The 17,609-nt window shown below is 34.4% G+C and overlaps 1 protein-coding gene across 1 annotated transcript in view; it reads right to left on the bottom strand.

Annotated features, from left to right (window-relative positions):
- Positions 1-16,794, bottom strand: part of LOC145248170 (tRNA (32-2'-O)-methyltransferase regulator THADA-like) — a 165,857-nt gene extending 149,063 nt beyond the window's left edge. Inside the window, exons 1-2 of the mRNA XM_080110009.1 lie at positions 16,598-16,794; positions 12,922-13,019 (exon numbers count right to left, since the gene is read on the bottom strand). Of these exons, the coding sequence (XP_079966135.1) occupies positions 12,922-13,019; positions 16,598-16,718 (219 nt within the window). The 5' untranslated portion in view covers positions 16,719-16,794. The remainder of the gene's footprint in view (positions 1-12,921; positions 13,020-16,597) is intronic.
- Positions 16,795-17,609: the final 815 nt, after the last annotated feature.

Raw genomic sequence — 17,609 nt, 5'->3', positions numbered from 1 at the left:
TCGTGTATTGTTGCAATATCTATCTGGGCTTTATTTATGGATTCTTCCATACGTAGGCTAAATGGTTTTATAGAATTTTCTTTTCTATCAAACAGGTTTTTGTATTAGGGGTGGAAGACACATTTGTAGGCAGGATTAGTTGGACATGAAGCCAATTTTGTATAATATTGTAGTCCTAGTTTTTCTCTTCTAAGTGATAATGAGGGTCATCTGTTTCTACATATAAACTTTCCACTGGGGAGGTGGGGAAGGCTCCTAGAACCAATCTTAGTCCTTGGTGATGTATTGTGTCTAATTCCTTTATGTAGGACTTTCTTGCAGATCCATAGATATAGCATCCATAATCCAACTTGAGTATGACAAGGGATCTGTATAATTTAATTATTGAGTCATTGTTTGCACCCCAGTCTGTGTGAGCTACTACTTTTAAGAGTTGGATGGCTTTGTTGCATTTTTGTTTGAGGTATTTAATATGGGGAATGAATGTTAGCTTTTTATCGAAGATGATGCCCAAATATTTATATTGATCAACTATGGGTATAATTTCATTATCCAGTTTCAATATTGGGTCATGGTGCATTTTCCGGGTTTGGCAGAAATGAATGGCTTTTGTTTTTTCTTTTGAAAATTTAAAATCATTTTTTGTTGTCTATTCATTTATTTTGTTTAGACACAGTTGTAAATGGCGTTCTATTCTTGTAATATATTTTGATCTATAACAGATCAGGAAGTCATCCACATAGAGGGCACATTCTGTTCCTACATTTATATTTTTGACGATTTTATTTATTTTAATGCTAAAAAGTGTGACAGACAGGATGCTTCCTTGTGGTACCCCCGTTTCTTGTTTTTTACTGATGGATAGAGTATCACCTAATCGTACATTATGTCTATTATTAATAAAATTTGCGATGAAAATGGGCATTCTGCCTTTTATTCCAAGCTCTTGTAGATCTTTCATAATGCCATGCCTCCATGCAGAGTCGTATGCTTTTTCAATATCGAAAAAGACTGCCGTAAGATGTTCTTTCTTGATAAAGGCTTCTCTGATGAAGGTTTCTAGCCGGATCAGGTGGTCCATGGGGCTTCTTTCATTCCTAAATCCTGACTGATAATCTATAATCAGATTATTTGTCTCAAAGTACCATATTAATCTGCTGTTAATCATTCTTTCAATTATTTTGGAAATACAGCTAGTGAGTGCTATAGGTCGGTAATTCATGGGATTTGTAGAGTCCTTTGATGATTTAGGTATAGGGATTACTATGGTCTGCCTCCATATTTCAGGGACGTTGCCACTTCCCCAAATATCATTGAATATTTGTAGTAGGTAATCTGTAGACGTATCAGGAAGTTGTTTTATAAATTGATAATGGATTTGATCAGGGCCAACAGCTAAGTCATGAGCTTTGCCTACGGATACTTTCAATTCATTTTTAGAGAATGGCTAGTTGTATTTTTCTGTATTATTTGTCTGAAACTGGAGTTTTTCCTTTTCTGCTTTTTCCTTAATAATTTGGAATTTTTAGTTAGAGTTTTTGGAGGAGGAGTTTTTTTTGCAAAAGTTTCAGCAAGACAATTTACCATTTCTTTCTTGCTAGTAATTTCCTGGTTATTATAGATCAGGTGTTTAGTAGGGTTGCTGTTACTTTTCCCTGAGATTTTACGGATCATGTTCCAGACCTTTTTACTTTTTGTATTTATTTTTGATACATAGTTTTTCCATGATGTTCACTTTGATTCCTTAATGGTTTTACGAGCTTTAGCTCTACTGTTTTTATATTTATCGAGATTTTCTTTAGTTGGTTCTTTTTGGAATTTCCTTAGCATAGCTTGACGAGTTCTGATCACTACTTTGCATTTTTCGTCAAACCAGGGTTTCTTATGTTTTGGGGAGGTAGAGGTTTTTGAAATACATTCCTCCACAATATTATACAGTGTATTAGTAAAATGTGTGATATTATTTTAGTTTGGGTTATTATCCGATGTTAATTTAGTCCGGCATAAATTTTGGAATTTTTTCCAATCAGCCTTCTGTAAGTTCCATTGGGGTATTTTGTTTTCTGGCATTGGATCATTGTTTTCAAGTGTAATGGGAAAGTGGTCACTTCCATATGGCTCTTCTAGTACATTCCATTTCAAATCCAAGGCAAGTATTGGATCACACAATGTTAAATCAATTGATGTGAATGTACCAGTTCCTGGCTGTAAATAAGTGTGTGTTTTATCATTAAAGAGGTATAGATTTTCGTTGTTTATTATATTTTCTATAAATTTTCCCCTTTTGCTTGTTTTTTCACTTCCCCATATCTTATTATGGCTGTTTAAGTCTCCCATAATGATGTATGGCTTTGGAAGTTGCTGTATTAGTTTGCTCAGATCTGTATCTGAGATGCTTTCATGGGGGGGGTATGTATAGTGAGCAAATGTTGATGGTTTTGTGGAGTGTTACTTTTATTGCAGTAGCCTGTAGTTTAGTATTAAGTTGTATTTGACTTTGGTATGTCATTTCTAATAAGGATTGATTTGCCTCCACAGGCTCTGAGTCCAGTATTGTGTATATAGTTATACTGATTGTAATTTTTAATTTTTATATTGTCATCCGATTTCATAAAGGTTTCTTGGAAACAGACTACTACTGGAAGTAAGTTATCGAGTAGAATAGTGAGCGCATTTAGGTTTGCCTTTAGACCATGACAATTCCACTGGATTATATTATTTGTTTCATTTCTATCCGGTATGATTTTGTGTGTCATGTTTTGTATTTTAGTTTGTTATTTGGGTGTTTTGGGTTTAGTTATCTTTATGTTTGCCTTAGGTCCTCGGCAGTCCCATTCAATGATAGTTTGAGTTTTTTTTTTTTATTGTGGTTTGTCATTTTATTTGTCTGGGGGTGTTTTGTCTTCTACCTCCAGTGTTCCTATTTTGTTTCCTCCTCTTGAGGTTGATTGGGATCTAGATCTTGGTTTGTTTGTTTTTTCTTTAGTTTTCGTTTTATTGGGTGATGGTGTTGTTTCATTTGGTTTGGGTTGTTTTCATTTGGTGAGTTTTTTCTTTTTCTTTGTTTGATTTGAGTTTTTTGGTTCTGTTTTTTTTTTGTTGCACTCTCTTTTGTAGACTGATTATTTCCAGAGTTCAGGATTAGTGTTTTAATTTCTTTCATTAGGTCTTTCATCTCTTTTATCAATTGAGATAGTTCTTCAGGTTTTATTTCTGGAGAATTTTTTGTATAGCTTTGACAACTTTGATTTGTGTTTATTTTACCATTCTTGGTTACTTCCGAGTATCTTGCGTTCATAATTTTCCTGGCTTCCAAGAAGGTTATATTTTTTGTGTATTTTATTGTTGTTATTTCTTTTTCTTTTAGCCATGTTTTGCATCCTTTGAAGTCAGCTGAATGGTTTTCACTACAGTTTGAGCATTTGGGGTCTTTTTTGCAGTCACTATGTTTTGAGTTTTCACCACATCTTACCCAGATTGATGATTTGGTGCATTTGGATCGGTGATGTCCAAATTGTTGACAATTGTAGCACCTTAGAGGGTTTGGGATGTATTTTTCAACATTCACTTTTAGGTATCCAATTTTAATCTCACTTGGGGGACTTGTGGAGTCAAAGGAGAGTATATATGCATTTGTCAATATAGTTTCTCCATTTCGTTTTATTCTTATTCTTTTTACTTCTGTAACACTTTGGGATGATGGATTAGATAAAATTTCCTCAGTCGAGCTATTTGATAGTTCGCTGCATCTAATGACTCCTTTTGAGGAGTTTAGGTATGGGTGGGGATAAATTTTAATTTTGATATTGTTAAAGGTTTGCCATTTGAGAATTTCTTTAGTTTGTGTTTTTTGCTTCAATTCAATAAGTATGGTGTTATTTTGTAGTCGTTTTATCATTTTGGGTTTTATTTTTTAAGAGAAATTTTTTTCCATTGTAAAAGGTGAAATTTTATTTATTTAATTTTTTTCAAGTGTTTCCATTACTAAAAATATTGAGTTTTCTTTGATTGAGCATTTCTGTTCATCCTCTGAACTTGAAATGTCGGAAACATCTGAAAAGCTTCTTTTTTGGGGGTTTTTTGGGGGTAATAAAAGCCATAATCAAAATAAGATTGTTTTTTCATTATCTTTGCTCCCCACCCACCTCCGAGCCCTATATGGGAAGTGCCTGGGGGGAAACCCATTCGCTCAGACTCAACAAGGATGATATACTCGATTTACGTGATATCTTTCATGAGCACCTGTTTTCCTTTGATGTTACTCTAGGATACGTAGTAATTTAAAGGGTTTGCAACCATGTCATAGATATTTCACTTCGTCGATTGACCCTCAGCCACCGCTTTCCACCATATATTAGGAAATAGTTATTTGTGGGGAAGGGATAGGCATATTGTGTTAATGATATGTTTATGGGGTAGGCAATATATGGTGGGGGTGACCAGCCGATTGATCGGATCAGGCCCCTCCGACCGCCCGTCTAGCCCAGTAAGGGCCAAAGTGGTGTGTTGGGAAGTGGGGGTACTAAAACCTGACCTCCAAGTCTCAACCACCAGGACCCCGTCCTAAACGTGTTACGGGTCGCTACCATGGCCAACAGGTAGCCCCATTGAGGGACTTCTACTCTCTGCAGGAGGGTAGTCGGCATATTCTGATGCCCTGCCGACAGGGTCAAGTGGAATCTGATCAGATTTTGAAGAATAATTTTTTTTCCTATTTAACCCATAGTTGGGACTAGTGTTGGGACGATTCCTAATTTTTATACGATTCCGATTCCAGGAAAATATTGATTAACGATTCCGATACCAAGTACGATTCCGATTCCTAGGGAATTATTGTTTTGAAATATACCAGGTAGTTTTATACTTATGGTCGGTAGTTCCCAAATATGTTCCCTAACTTTGGAAGAGATATTTTATGTCTACACCGTCATGTTTTGGTTTGAATAAAATTATTATATAATAAACTAAACGGAAAACTTAGCAAAATTTATTTTAGAGAAAATTTATTTTACTTAATTGGAATACAGAAAAAAAACTCAAAGAAAATAGAATTTATCCTTCAGAGAAAAAACAAATAAAATAGAATTTATATAACAGAACAAAAACAAGAAAATTAGAGAATAAATACACACGATTCATTATTTTGGTCCTCATAATTAACAGATTTAATGAATTAAATAAAAAAAAATATAGCGGAAGAGAAAGAAAATATATACTAATTAAATATAAAAAAGATAAATATTTAATTTAATAATTTATAAATGAACGTGCGTAATGAAAAAAAAAACAATATACCATGTGACATGGCGCCGTAGATACAAAATAACCTTTCCAAAGTTAATGACCATATATGAGAAATACCATTAATTGAAAGTTTTTGTGTTTTATACCAAAAAGATTTATATATATAGAAGGTAGGTATAGCGAAAAGTTACAATTAAAGGAATTTCAAAAACGATTTTTTGTTTGGCTATTGATAGTTGTATTTGTGACGGCAGTTCTTCAGACCTCCATAATTCACAAGGAGTAATTAACACCTATTATTTTTTCTTACTTTTTCATTGCTTTTACACGTTGTTTCTAACGTGAAGAATAAGTTTAGCCAAACTAATTTTGAAATAGGGTATATCAAAGGAACACATAAAAATGATACCACAATAAAAAACAAATGAAATAGATAAAATTGAGCAAACATAATTACCAAAATTACAGAAAAAGATAAAAAAAAAAAAATGGTGAAGTTTGTTGAGTGAAATGAATTATTGAAAGAAAATTAATTGAACTAATAGAAATGTTAAATAAAAAAATGTCACATTTCAATATTTTTTTAATAATTAAATTCTCAGGGTTGTCGAAATTAAAAATTAAGTGATTTTTTTTTTAATAGACTTCTTTCGAAGCTTGTTACCTTGAAAAATACATTTAAAAACCTGTTTTTTTTAAAATAAATTGAAAAATAAACGCAATTAAAAAAATGTAATTGATAATTGAAACTTTAAAAACATATTAAACATTGAAAAATTACTTATCTCACAAATTAATGTCCAATAAAGAAGATCCAGTCTTCATACAAGAATTCGGTTATAATAAATATATCTTTCCCAAACTAAAAAATTAAATCTTTTTTTTTTTTTTTTTGGAGAGAGAGAGTGCTTTAAAATCGCCGGGGAGTGCCGCCTAAAATTTTAAAGAAGTAAATTTTAGGAGTTTAGTGCCTTTCAAAGACGATTATCATAATTTATTATCATCATTTAATTTCCCTTTTTTCCTCCCCCCCCACACCTTTCCACGTGGTTCAGTAGTTAACCAGTGCTCCTGTTGCTGTCAGTCAGCTATCTTTACCTAAGTTTTAATTTCTAGTTAAAAGAATTTTTCATGAATAGAATCAGCATTTTTAAAAATTATTTTTTTAGTTGTATATATTGTATTTACTCTTTGAAGTTAAGGAGGGTTAAAAAAATTGATGACACCTAGATGGTGACGTAGACAAAAAAAAAAAAAAAAGACACTGCGATTTCGACCCTCACTAATAAAACTGCTCTGAGTGACTAGTTGGTAATTTTTTGTTCCTTTTCTTTTTTATTTTGCTCCTCCAATTTATTTGGATGCTTCATAATTAAATGTTTTAACATGTTGGTTGTGGTCATGTTAGATGGTTTTATTCCTCGCGATATTTTAATTTGACAGACTTTGCAAATGGCTTTCATCTCATCATCTTCATCAACTTCAAAAAGTTTCCATGGAAGACTTTTTTTGGACTTTGGCGTTGTGCGTTCTATCCCAACCATTATCAATGGACCAGAGGTCATCTCGTCAGTGTCAGACAGGGCAAAACTATTTGCAAAGAACTTTGCAGCTAATTCTACCCTATGCGACGAAGGCCATCAACTCCCCATATTTCCTCCTACAACACAGAACAAGCTAGGTAACATACAAATATCCGTGCATGAGGTCGCCAAGATAATCAAGAACCTAGATTCTAGTAAGGCAACTGGCCCTGATGGCATCCCAATTATAGTGTTAGAAAAGATTCAACCAGAACTTACTCCCATACTTATGAAACTATTTAAGCGCTGCCTTAAGGAGAAGTGCTTTCCGACCCCCTGGAAGACCTCATCAGTTTGCCCTGTATTTAAGAATTCAGGTGATAAGTCCTCTCCCTCTCAGTACAGACCAATAAGTCTCCTGTGTCTTATGAGTAAGTTGCTGGAATCCATATTAAATAAAGAAGTAGTCAACCACCTCAGCAGAAATAACCTTCTTAGTGACACACAATATGGTTTCCGCTCTGCAAGATCTACCGCAGATGTGCTGACGGTTATATCCCACAGGATTAGTGAATCTCTTGACAAAGGCTTCCTTTCTAGGGCAATTGCTCTTGACATATCAAAGGCCTTCGACAAGGTATGGCATAAGGGTCTACTTCACAAGATTTCCAGCTACGGTATAACTGGAAATGTTTTCTCAATCATTAAATCATTTCTCTCCGATAGGCTCATAAGAGTAGTGGTAGATGGACAAAAATCGGAGGCCTGCAATATAAATGCTGGAGTCCCTCAGGGGTCAATCCTGGGCCCAACTCTCTTCCTGATCTACATCAATGACCTCCCTAAACACATACTTAAATCATTCGTTGACATCTATGCTGATGACATGACCATCAACGGCAACACATCAAAGGCTGTAAATGACAAAGTTCTCTCTGATTCTCTCTCCTCTGATCTCGAGCGTGTGGTTCAGTGGGGGAAGATGTGGCTGGTTACCTTTAATGCATCCAAAACCAAACTCCTATCCTTACATCATCAACGCTCTGATCCCCAGCTGGCATCAATTGTGATGGATGGCTCTCGTCTGGGTGAGGCCGCGTGTTTTGACAAGCTTCTGGGTTTGACCATTACTCCTGATCTGAAATGGAACACGTACATCAAGTCTGTTGCCAAAGTCGCTGGAAAGATGGTGGGATCCTTCTACCGCTCCAGAAGATATCTCACTACTGATGCAATTCTCTATCTATATAAAAGCCAAGTATGTCCAAGGATGGAATACTGTTGCCATATCTGGGCAGGAGCTGCCAAAAACAGCCTATCATGCCTTGACAGAGTACAAAATAGTCTTCGTGGTTTAGTGGGGGATGCTCTTTTCTCTACCCTGCAACCTCTCTCCCACAGAAGAGACGTTGCGAGCCTATCCTTGTTTTATCATTATTTCTATGGCAGGTGCTCGTCTGAACTCCAATCCCTGGTCCCCCCTAGCCAATCTTTCACGAAAAACACCCGTCTAGCTGAATCCACTGTGAAAAATTTCCCCCACTCTATATCTGTGCCTAAATCAAAATGCGGATTCCATAAACAAAGCTTCTTTCTTAAACACTTCATCAAATCTCCACACTAACGTAATGTACTTGCAATAACCCTTATCCCTGAGTGGCTTCCGGGCCTTGATAAGTGGTGATCACTGTGTAAAAAAAAAAAAAAGAAACAAAAAAATCCGCTAAAAAAGACAAAAAGAAAAAAATATAAAGGGATGGGGCGGTAAATTGTACCAACCGGTAGTTAACAAAAAAACTTATAGAATTTAATTTTTGAAACCAATGTATAAAAGTTTACATAATGAAATGCAAATATGCATTTTCTTTTGAATTTTTGTTTTGGTTGACTGTGTTCAATTAACACGTGGTTGATGCGGTTCAATATTGCTAAACTATAAGTCTTAAGTAAAATTCTATTTATAAATACTTTTTAAAATGAAATTATTTAATTAATCGTAAATATTATTTAGACATAAAAATTACTTCTAAACAATATGATATAAATGCGGGAGTGCCCCAGGGATCTATCCTTGGACCTCTGCTGTTCCTGATATTCATAAATGACCTCCCCGACAAAATTGCCTCTGAGATGGGTATATATGCTGATGACACCACACTCTATAGCAGGCACGACAGGAAAACAAATGAACATATATCTAAAGTAATGGCAGAAACACTAGAGGATGACCTCCAATCAGTAGTGGAATGGGGACAAAAATGGATGATAACGTTCAATGCCACCAAGACAAAACTGGTTTCATTCAATAATTACAAGAAACCTTCTCTACCACCTATAGCAATGGCCAACGACTCTTTATCTGAGAGTACGTCTCTCAAGCTCCTTGGCCTAACGTTCACAGGAAACATGAGTTGGAACAATTACATCGAGGGCATTGCCAGGGCCGCTGCAAGGAAGGTGGGCTCTCTCTACCGTGCTAGAAAACTTCTAACACCCGAAAGTATCCTGTACCTCTATAAGGCCACTATTCGCCCATGTATGGAGTATTGCTGTCATATTTGGGCCGGTGCATCGGCTACTAGTCTCTCGCTCCTTGACAGGGTTTAAAAGAGAGTCGCAAATCTGATAAGCCCTAAACTGGCATCTAAACTTCAGCCTCTGTCCCATCGTCGAAATGTTGCATCCCTCTGCCTGTTCTACAAGTATTATAATGGTGAATGCTCTGAAGAACTGCAAGCACTTGTGCCCCCACGACGTGAACACCCTCGACAGACTCAACAAGCTGCAAAATCCCACCCCCACACTGTAGAGATCCCTAGATGTAAAAGATCTTTCTACTCCAGTAGTTTCTTCCCCAGAACTGCTAGACTTTGGAATTCTATTCCAGGTCACTGCTTCCCCAACTGTACTGACATGCATTTCAAGTGCAACGTGAACCAACATCTCGCTGCCCTAATCCCTACATAGTACCCCAGTAGATGTTTCCCCTGATAGTAGCCCCCTACACCAAAGTGGCAATGTGCCTTGTTTGGGGTGAAAATGTAATAAAAAATAAAAAATAAAAAAAATAAAAAAAAAACCTTTTAAAAATATATATATTAATTTCTTTTTCGTTCGGCAAAAAACTGCGCAAAACACTTAATTTTCAATTTAAAATTCTAGAAAAAAGATTATATTATTCTGCTTTTAATATAATCAAATTCAGGATTTTATCTTTCTGGAGAAAAAAATTTAAAAAATGGATTTTATTTCAATGAAATTAAAAAAAAAACTTGACTGAATTGAATTAATTACCCTTGAATTAACGAAGGGGTTATTTAATAACTTTAGGTTTGGAAGAGATAGGTATGGGGTCGATTTTTTTGAAACTTCAAAAGAAGCCAACAACTGTCAAAACTTTGCGAAATAATACGTGATCAATTTCATTTTAGAGATATTTCTTTCAAAAGCCTTCTTTTAAAAAAAGAAAAAAAGTGCATTGTTCTATTAAATCGTTTACTGTTTAAATAATTTGACTTTGTTCGTTTTATTTTAAGAAAATATAAGTTGAAAAAGCATTTTCATTCAGTATTAGAAGATTTATCAGTAAAAAAAAAAAAAACAATCGCCAAAAAGATAAGCGTTTTTTTTATTTTTACTCGCAATGTAGAGCCCTGCATACTTCTTTCCAAGTTAACTCTTTTGTAGTTTTGATTACAATAGATCTGAATGAATGAACCTTGTAAGGGAGGGGCACTAAGCATTGCCCTGTTAATAATGAATTTCTTTGGTTTCTTTTTATAACATGCTACATTTCTCTCTTGCGGTTAGAAATATCAGGAAATTTTTTTCTTTTTTTCAACATCAGACTAAAAGAATCGTAATGAAGGAATCGGAAAATTAAGATATTTTTTAACGATGCGATTCCGATACCTCCCAAAATACACGATTCTTACGATTAACAATTCCGATTAATCATCCCACCACTAGTTGGGACCCTAACAGGTACTACCACTCCGAGTCAGAGTGGACCTGGGAGCAATGGCAATTAAAGGGTGGCTCCATGCTCCCCAAAGCCCGCAAACTGGGGCCTCACCATCAGATATAGTTTAAGGTCATACCCAGGACCAGGAAGTAGGGAATGAAAAAGAAAGGAGTGGGGAAGGGGAAGTTGATTTTGTTTTGTTTTTGTAAAACATAATTAAGTTTTACAAAAGAGAATAGAAAACCAAAACAGAAATCGATGTAGGTGCATTTCGTCTCAGAAAGCAATAGGCACACATATATATATATATATATATATATATATATATATACACACACACACAAATATACACGGTGCTAGTTGGCCGTTGACCCCGAAAAAGGGTTCATTCACCCTTTGGAAGGTCTTGTTTTTAATTTTTCAGGGAGACTAGCCACCCTCCTCACCAAACAAGTCTGGTGGGGGAACCAGTTTAGTCGCCGGTGACCCGACCATGAGGCAGGTAGTACTGGGTTACATGGTACCAGTAGCATATGACTTGATCTGACTATATATATATATATATATACACACACACTATACATTCTCAGTTATATCATTACATTCTTACAAAACGCACACACAATATATATATATATATATATATATATATATATATATCGTTGAGCACTTTCTGTTGAATAAAAGTCGGTCAATTTAGCTCTTATGCGTAGATCGTCGTATAACGATTTGATCACTGTCTGTCTGACGTAATAAACATTTAAATTAAAATGTTTAAAATTCAACGCTATTTCACACGATTAATGGTCGCCGAATGGATACGGCCTCCGCTAATCGAGCCAGAGATGTCTCGTGTTGCGGGGTTCGAATCGTTCGACTGGTAGTAATTGTGACACCCTGCACTGAAGAATCCCGAAAGGATGAAACACTAGTGTCTGTAGGTATTTAATTATTATAGTAAAAAAAATAATTATGACAGCCCCTTTAAGAAATACGTTTCTTATCGTTGAGCACTTTCTGTTGAATAAAAGTCGGTCAATTTAGCTCTTATGCGTAGATCGTCGTATAACGATTTGATCACTGTCTGTCTGACGTAATGAACATTTAAATTAAAATGTTTAAAATTCAACGCTATTTCACACGATTAATGGTAGCCGAATGGATACGGCCTCCGCTAATCGAGCCAGAGATGTCTCATGTCGCGGGGTTCGAATCGTTCGACTGGTAGTAATTGTGACACCCTGCACTGAAGAATCCCGAAAGGATGAAACACTAGTGTCTGTAGGTATTTAATTATTATAGTAAAAAAAAATAATTAAATATATATATATATATATATATATATATATATATATATATAACCTACATACACACTTTCATATAACCGGAAGAAAAACCGATATGAGACACTGTGTGCTGACTGCGTGGAAAAAGGCCGGAGATGCAATGTGATTCCTATTGAGGTTCGATGTCGTAGATTTCTAGAACACTAAATCATTTTGTCTCTTACAAAAATAGGAATCATGGGCAGCAATCTGAAAGTTTCCTCTGATCGTCTTATAAACACAGTTCAAAACTTATCACCTTGGTTGGTGGCTGATAAGGGCAAGGTATCGCACGTGCTTTCAAATGTTGTATGATAAAATGTGTTTTCTTTAGCATTAAAAAGTTTGCCTATTTATATATATATATATATATATATATATATATATATATACCTATTTACTATGCCTCCCCACGGGACAGAGTTAGACACCAGGGTCGTTTTTTAACGTGGAGAAAAGGTACAAAAATAAAAATTGTCTCAATATATATTTGCCTTTTTATATATATGTATGTGTGTGCGTAAAAAATTAAAAATTTAAGTTTATTAAAATTAAATTTTGCACTTGTTTTTGGTTTTCAAAATCATTAAATTTGGAATTTTGCATTCCATATCAACAGTGATTTAAACAGTAGACTTTTTTATTTATTACATATATGTGTGTGCGTGATCTTTTTAATTACTGCCCCCCCCCATCAAAGTACCACCCACTTTGTGAAACGTTGCCTTACCTAGTCCTCAATAGACATGGTTCCAAAAAATAGCCCCTCATGTCAAATTGGTAATGTGTTTTGTTTGGGGTGAACAAGAGTATAAAAAAAACAAAAAACAACACTCGGGATAAAAATTGAAGAAATATTTATTACCTTTTTAGCAGTTTGAAGTAATTGTTTATCATTTAAGCATGTATAAAGTTCTAAGATCAAAGAACGGATGTCAGGAGGATCGTCATCGGATGGTAAATCTGTAACATAAAAACATGGTTAATATTAAAGAACTGACATTACTTATACTAATAACTAGTGTTGGGAGGATTGATCGGAATCAGGAATCGGAAAAATTGTGACTTTGAGGAGTATCAGAATTGGTATTGGAAAAATTTGTACCTATTTATCGATGCCAAAAACGATTCCTTTAATTATTTTTATTTATTTGATTTAATTTAAAACAAAATCTTCCATTCCTGATAATAATGATAAAATTATAAATATTTATTGATTTTAAAATACAAGTAAAGCTAAAATTTACAGCTCACTCCTCTCACATGTGTTTTTACATTTAAGAAAATATCTGCACATTTAACATTTGTTTTCACGGTAATCAGGAAAAAATAACTTTATAGTGAAATATTTAGAGATTTATAAAGAATCGGAATTGGTAATTGTATTGGAATCAGGAAAAATATTGGAATCGTCCCATCAATACTAATAAAATTTAACCCCCACTCCTTATTCATTTCAGAATGTCTTCTGAAGATTTACTAAAAGGATTCATTCCAAATTATATACATTTAAGAATATTGAACATGAGAAACCAGGTTTATTCATAGTTGTGGGGGAAATTATGAGTTCATAATTTTCTCGGCCTTTTTTTTTTTAAGTTCAAGAGATAAGGGAAATAACTCATCTCAATTTTATATTTGTCTTGTGTAATGTCGAAAATTTAATTCTTGGGCCAAGGAGGAGGTTAGTTGGTACACACCACTTCATTCCATAGAGTTCTGAGGTGTGCTGACGTTGTCCCTGTTCTGTGTTGTTCCCTGTGTGCTTTATAGCTTCGTACATTGCGCCTATTTATGTTACGTGACGTGGTAGGGTGCTAGCAGTGCCTTGGTGAGCATTTAATTTCTAACCAGTTGGTTGCCGATGGACATGCCCCATCCCAAGTCTGGGCATGATAATAAGGTACGTTGCGGACAAGGGATCTTGCGGGTGTCGTTGGTTCCTTTCTGAGCTTGCTCAGCAACTCACCATAGTCAACACGTTATCTGTCATCATCTAGGTGTTAACTGACTCCCGAGTCAATCTTTTATAATGGCCCCATCTCAGAGCATCCAGCCCATTTCTCAAGTCAGAATTAAGCAAAACTCAATATTTGCTGATTGTTTTCGAAAACTTTTCATTAATAATTAATTTTCTACCATACCAGTTTTTGTATCTTTTGGATATTTTCATTACTGCAACAATACGACATGACAATTAAGTAGATACCATTGATTTATTTGAAAATCACCATTTCGATTTTCGAATTTCGCTTTAATAATGAAGAAGCACGAAAGCTACTTGCCGGTGACAATTTTAAATGTGATATTCATTCAAAACAAACCCAATACCCTTTCAAAAAAAAAAAAGTCAACACTAGAAGAGGGAGTGTTTAGTTTGTACACGTCACAATTTGACCCAAATCCTCCTTTTACAGAGAAACCGAACACATTCCGTATAAGTGTATAAACAAAATCCGTGTTTTTCATTAAAAATTAAATGGGTACATTTTTTTTTTTTTTACTTGGTTTCCACCTTAAGATTTTTGCTACAAATAACAAAAGGAATTACATTGCTTAATATCAGGAATACTACGCATTTGCGTAAAATTTAAATGCGATATTCGTTTTCAGCATACTTGAAAACTTTAAAGTCTTCAGTTTAAGAGAAAAAGGTGGAAACTAAGTAACAATTTAACAATTAATTAGGCACCGCCAAAACTGGGGGGGGGGGGGCAGGTAAGTACTTTTTGACAGACTGTCTTTTTAAAAATCTACCAAAAATTAGGTAATTATCCAATCAATACGAAATTTTCAGCGATCATGAAGAGAAGAACAAACTTTATAACAGTGCACTTATTTTTCGTAAACAATATTTATATATATTTTTTTGCTTACAACCCCCCCCCCCCCTTGTTTTGAGGGGGTTCCAAATATGCTTAAAATAATCATCTGAAACTGAACAAAACATTATGTTGTCGTAAGGGACGGGATTATAGATTTAAAAAAACAAAAAACTTGTTTGCATACCTTATTTTGATGTCTGAATATCAAAACTTCGATTGTGTTTAATTATCCCGCTTTTGAGTTTTGAAGTGTGAAATTCGGTGAATATGTTAAGTAAAATAATTAATTTAAGTTAAGCAAAACAAAAAATTTTTTAAAAATATTTATACGAAAAAATCCATTTTAAAATCTTGGATAAATAAATTAACAATTTCTTTTTAGCGAGCCGAATAATGCATGGCCATTATTAAACAGGGCATGCTTTGAAGAATCGATACAAAAAGAAAAAAAAAATCGATAAATATTGTGCCCTTTGTGTTAAAAATAGCATCATTTTTTTCGATCAAGTTTGGAAACGTTTGCCGCCTTTCGACTACGGTGGACCAAACGCGCTGAAATAATTTTTTTTATTCTGCTTTAAATTGCACCCCCTCCCCATTTTGGAGAGCCTGGCCCCCACACACATTAAAAACCAAGCTCATACAAATGGTCACCCATCTGGTACTGACTGGCCAGCCTCAGCGTTAATAATACATTGAAATTTTCGTCACTGAAAAATAAGTTTTTTTTTTTGGCTTTTTGGTCTTCCGAAGTTTGCTTTTTATCAAGCACAAATGTAAACAGCAATCAAATAGATTCGAAGTAACTGGTTGCCTATATGAATAAGTGGAATTATTTGAAATCCAGGTACTTATAATTTTTTGTATATTCTCATAGAAAATTACCCTAAATCTTAGACAAGAAATAAACAAATTAATTCTTTCAAAAACCTTTTTTTTTAAACTATTTATATACATTTTTTGTGCAAAACAAAAAACGCCAAGTGTTAACATTTAAAATTTAATTAAAAATAGTAGAAAAAGTTTTACATTATTCTGTTTTCTATATGATAAAATTCAGGGTTTTATCTTTCTGGAAAAAAAAGTTACTCAGAAATAATGGATTTTAATAAATGTAATTTCGTTTTAAAAAACAACAACAACAACTTGATTTTTCGGCCATTTTTGGCGGTGTCTACAATTAATGAATGAATTTCTTATATCTCGGTGGCTGTGATTTCTTTCAACAAAAGCTCGTATGTAACAAAATTATTTTTTCAAAAGTAAACACGTCTATAATTTATATTGCAATGCTTTTAACATGTCAAACAGTTGAATAAAATTTTGGGGGCTAATGCACTTACTGATCCGCGCTCTTCTTTAAATTGTATTTCCAAGTTTGATTAAAGTTTTTTTTTTATTTTTTTTTTTATTCAATTGTACAGAATAGGTACAAAACACCCTCCCCTCCCCATGTTAAGAATGGCTTTTTAAAATAACGTTATTATTTCAGCACGGATCAATAAGTGCACTAGTACAAAATTTTTAAAATACATATAAGAAACTAAGTTATGAAAAACGTTCATTTATTACTTCACAGAAAAAAAAAAAAAATGTCATCGTGGTAAATGAATGACAGACGAATCCAGCCGTAAGATTCCAACGTGGTGTGCGACAATATATGATTTTTTTTTTCTGACATTCGCTTCGGCCATTAGAACATTTAAGTTTACTAACCTTGAATGATATATTTAAAGCTAATTAAATCGTTCCGAAAAGAAGATGGGAGTAAATCTGGTGATAATAATACACAATTTGATTGCCACCTTTCTAAGACATCGGTATGTTTTGAAGCCATTTTGAAAAAGAACCGGTTATGAAAACGGAACAGGAAGTTTGTTCAACGCATGCGCCAGCAGACGATTTCCAAGTTAAATACGTATTTATGCGTGTATTTATGTATTTATGTATATGTGTGTATATCTATCTATATATCTATGCATGTATACATGAGTGTATGTATGTACGTTACGTGTGTGATGCATCCATATGTATGTGTGTATACATGTATGTATCTAAGTATGTGTGTTTCGTTGAACAGCACGGTTAATTCATGTTTGTTTCTCTTGCGATCCGTTATGGCGGTTACCATAATGTAATTCTTGTTGGGTAGATCACCATTTCGGCGGGTCCCCCTTTTGGGGAGTCGTCGAAATTAATAAGACGGGAGTAGAAACCGACCTGGGAATAATAATAAAGAAAAAAAAGGAACTTCCAAACGAAGCGGTTTTATATTCATTTCAGCGTACAAGTGGTATCGGGTTATAGAAAGTTCGTGATTTTCATTTTTGTCCCCTGCCTCTGGAACCACTCGCGTCTCCGTCTTTTTTTGCTTCCAACACTTTTTGTATCTCTCTTTTTGTCTTTTCCACCAGAACTGTTCTCCATCCTGATTGGCTACAACCTCTCTGGTCACATTTTTGAGGAAAGGAAGAAGGAAGGAGGAAAAGGAATGTTGGTACGGGTTTAGGTTCTTCCAAGTCCCAAAACTACCGACCAGCTTTAATAATTACTAAACGTACAACAAATATAAACGACAAGAATTTATTAACAAACATGAAAACATGACAACACTGCAATTCAGAACATTAAGGTAAAAAGATTACTCACTTCAATAGTGGGGTTTACGGGAGGAGTGAGGACTGTATTCTAGAGTTGTACTCTGCCTGTCCAACATTGTCTTTTTGGA

Source organism: Euprymna scolopes, chromosome 26 (genome assembly GCF_053919585.1).
Source record: "Euprymna scolopes isolate OS-2025 chromosome 26, ASM5391958v1, whole genome shotgun sequence".
Taxonomy (NCBI): Eukaryota; Metazoa; Mollusca; class Cephalopoda; order Sepiida; family Sepiolidae; genus Euprymna; species Euprymna scolopes.
Note: the sequence above shows the minus strand (reverse complement) of the source record. Positions and strands in the feature narration are given on the sequence as shown.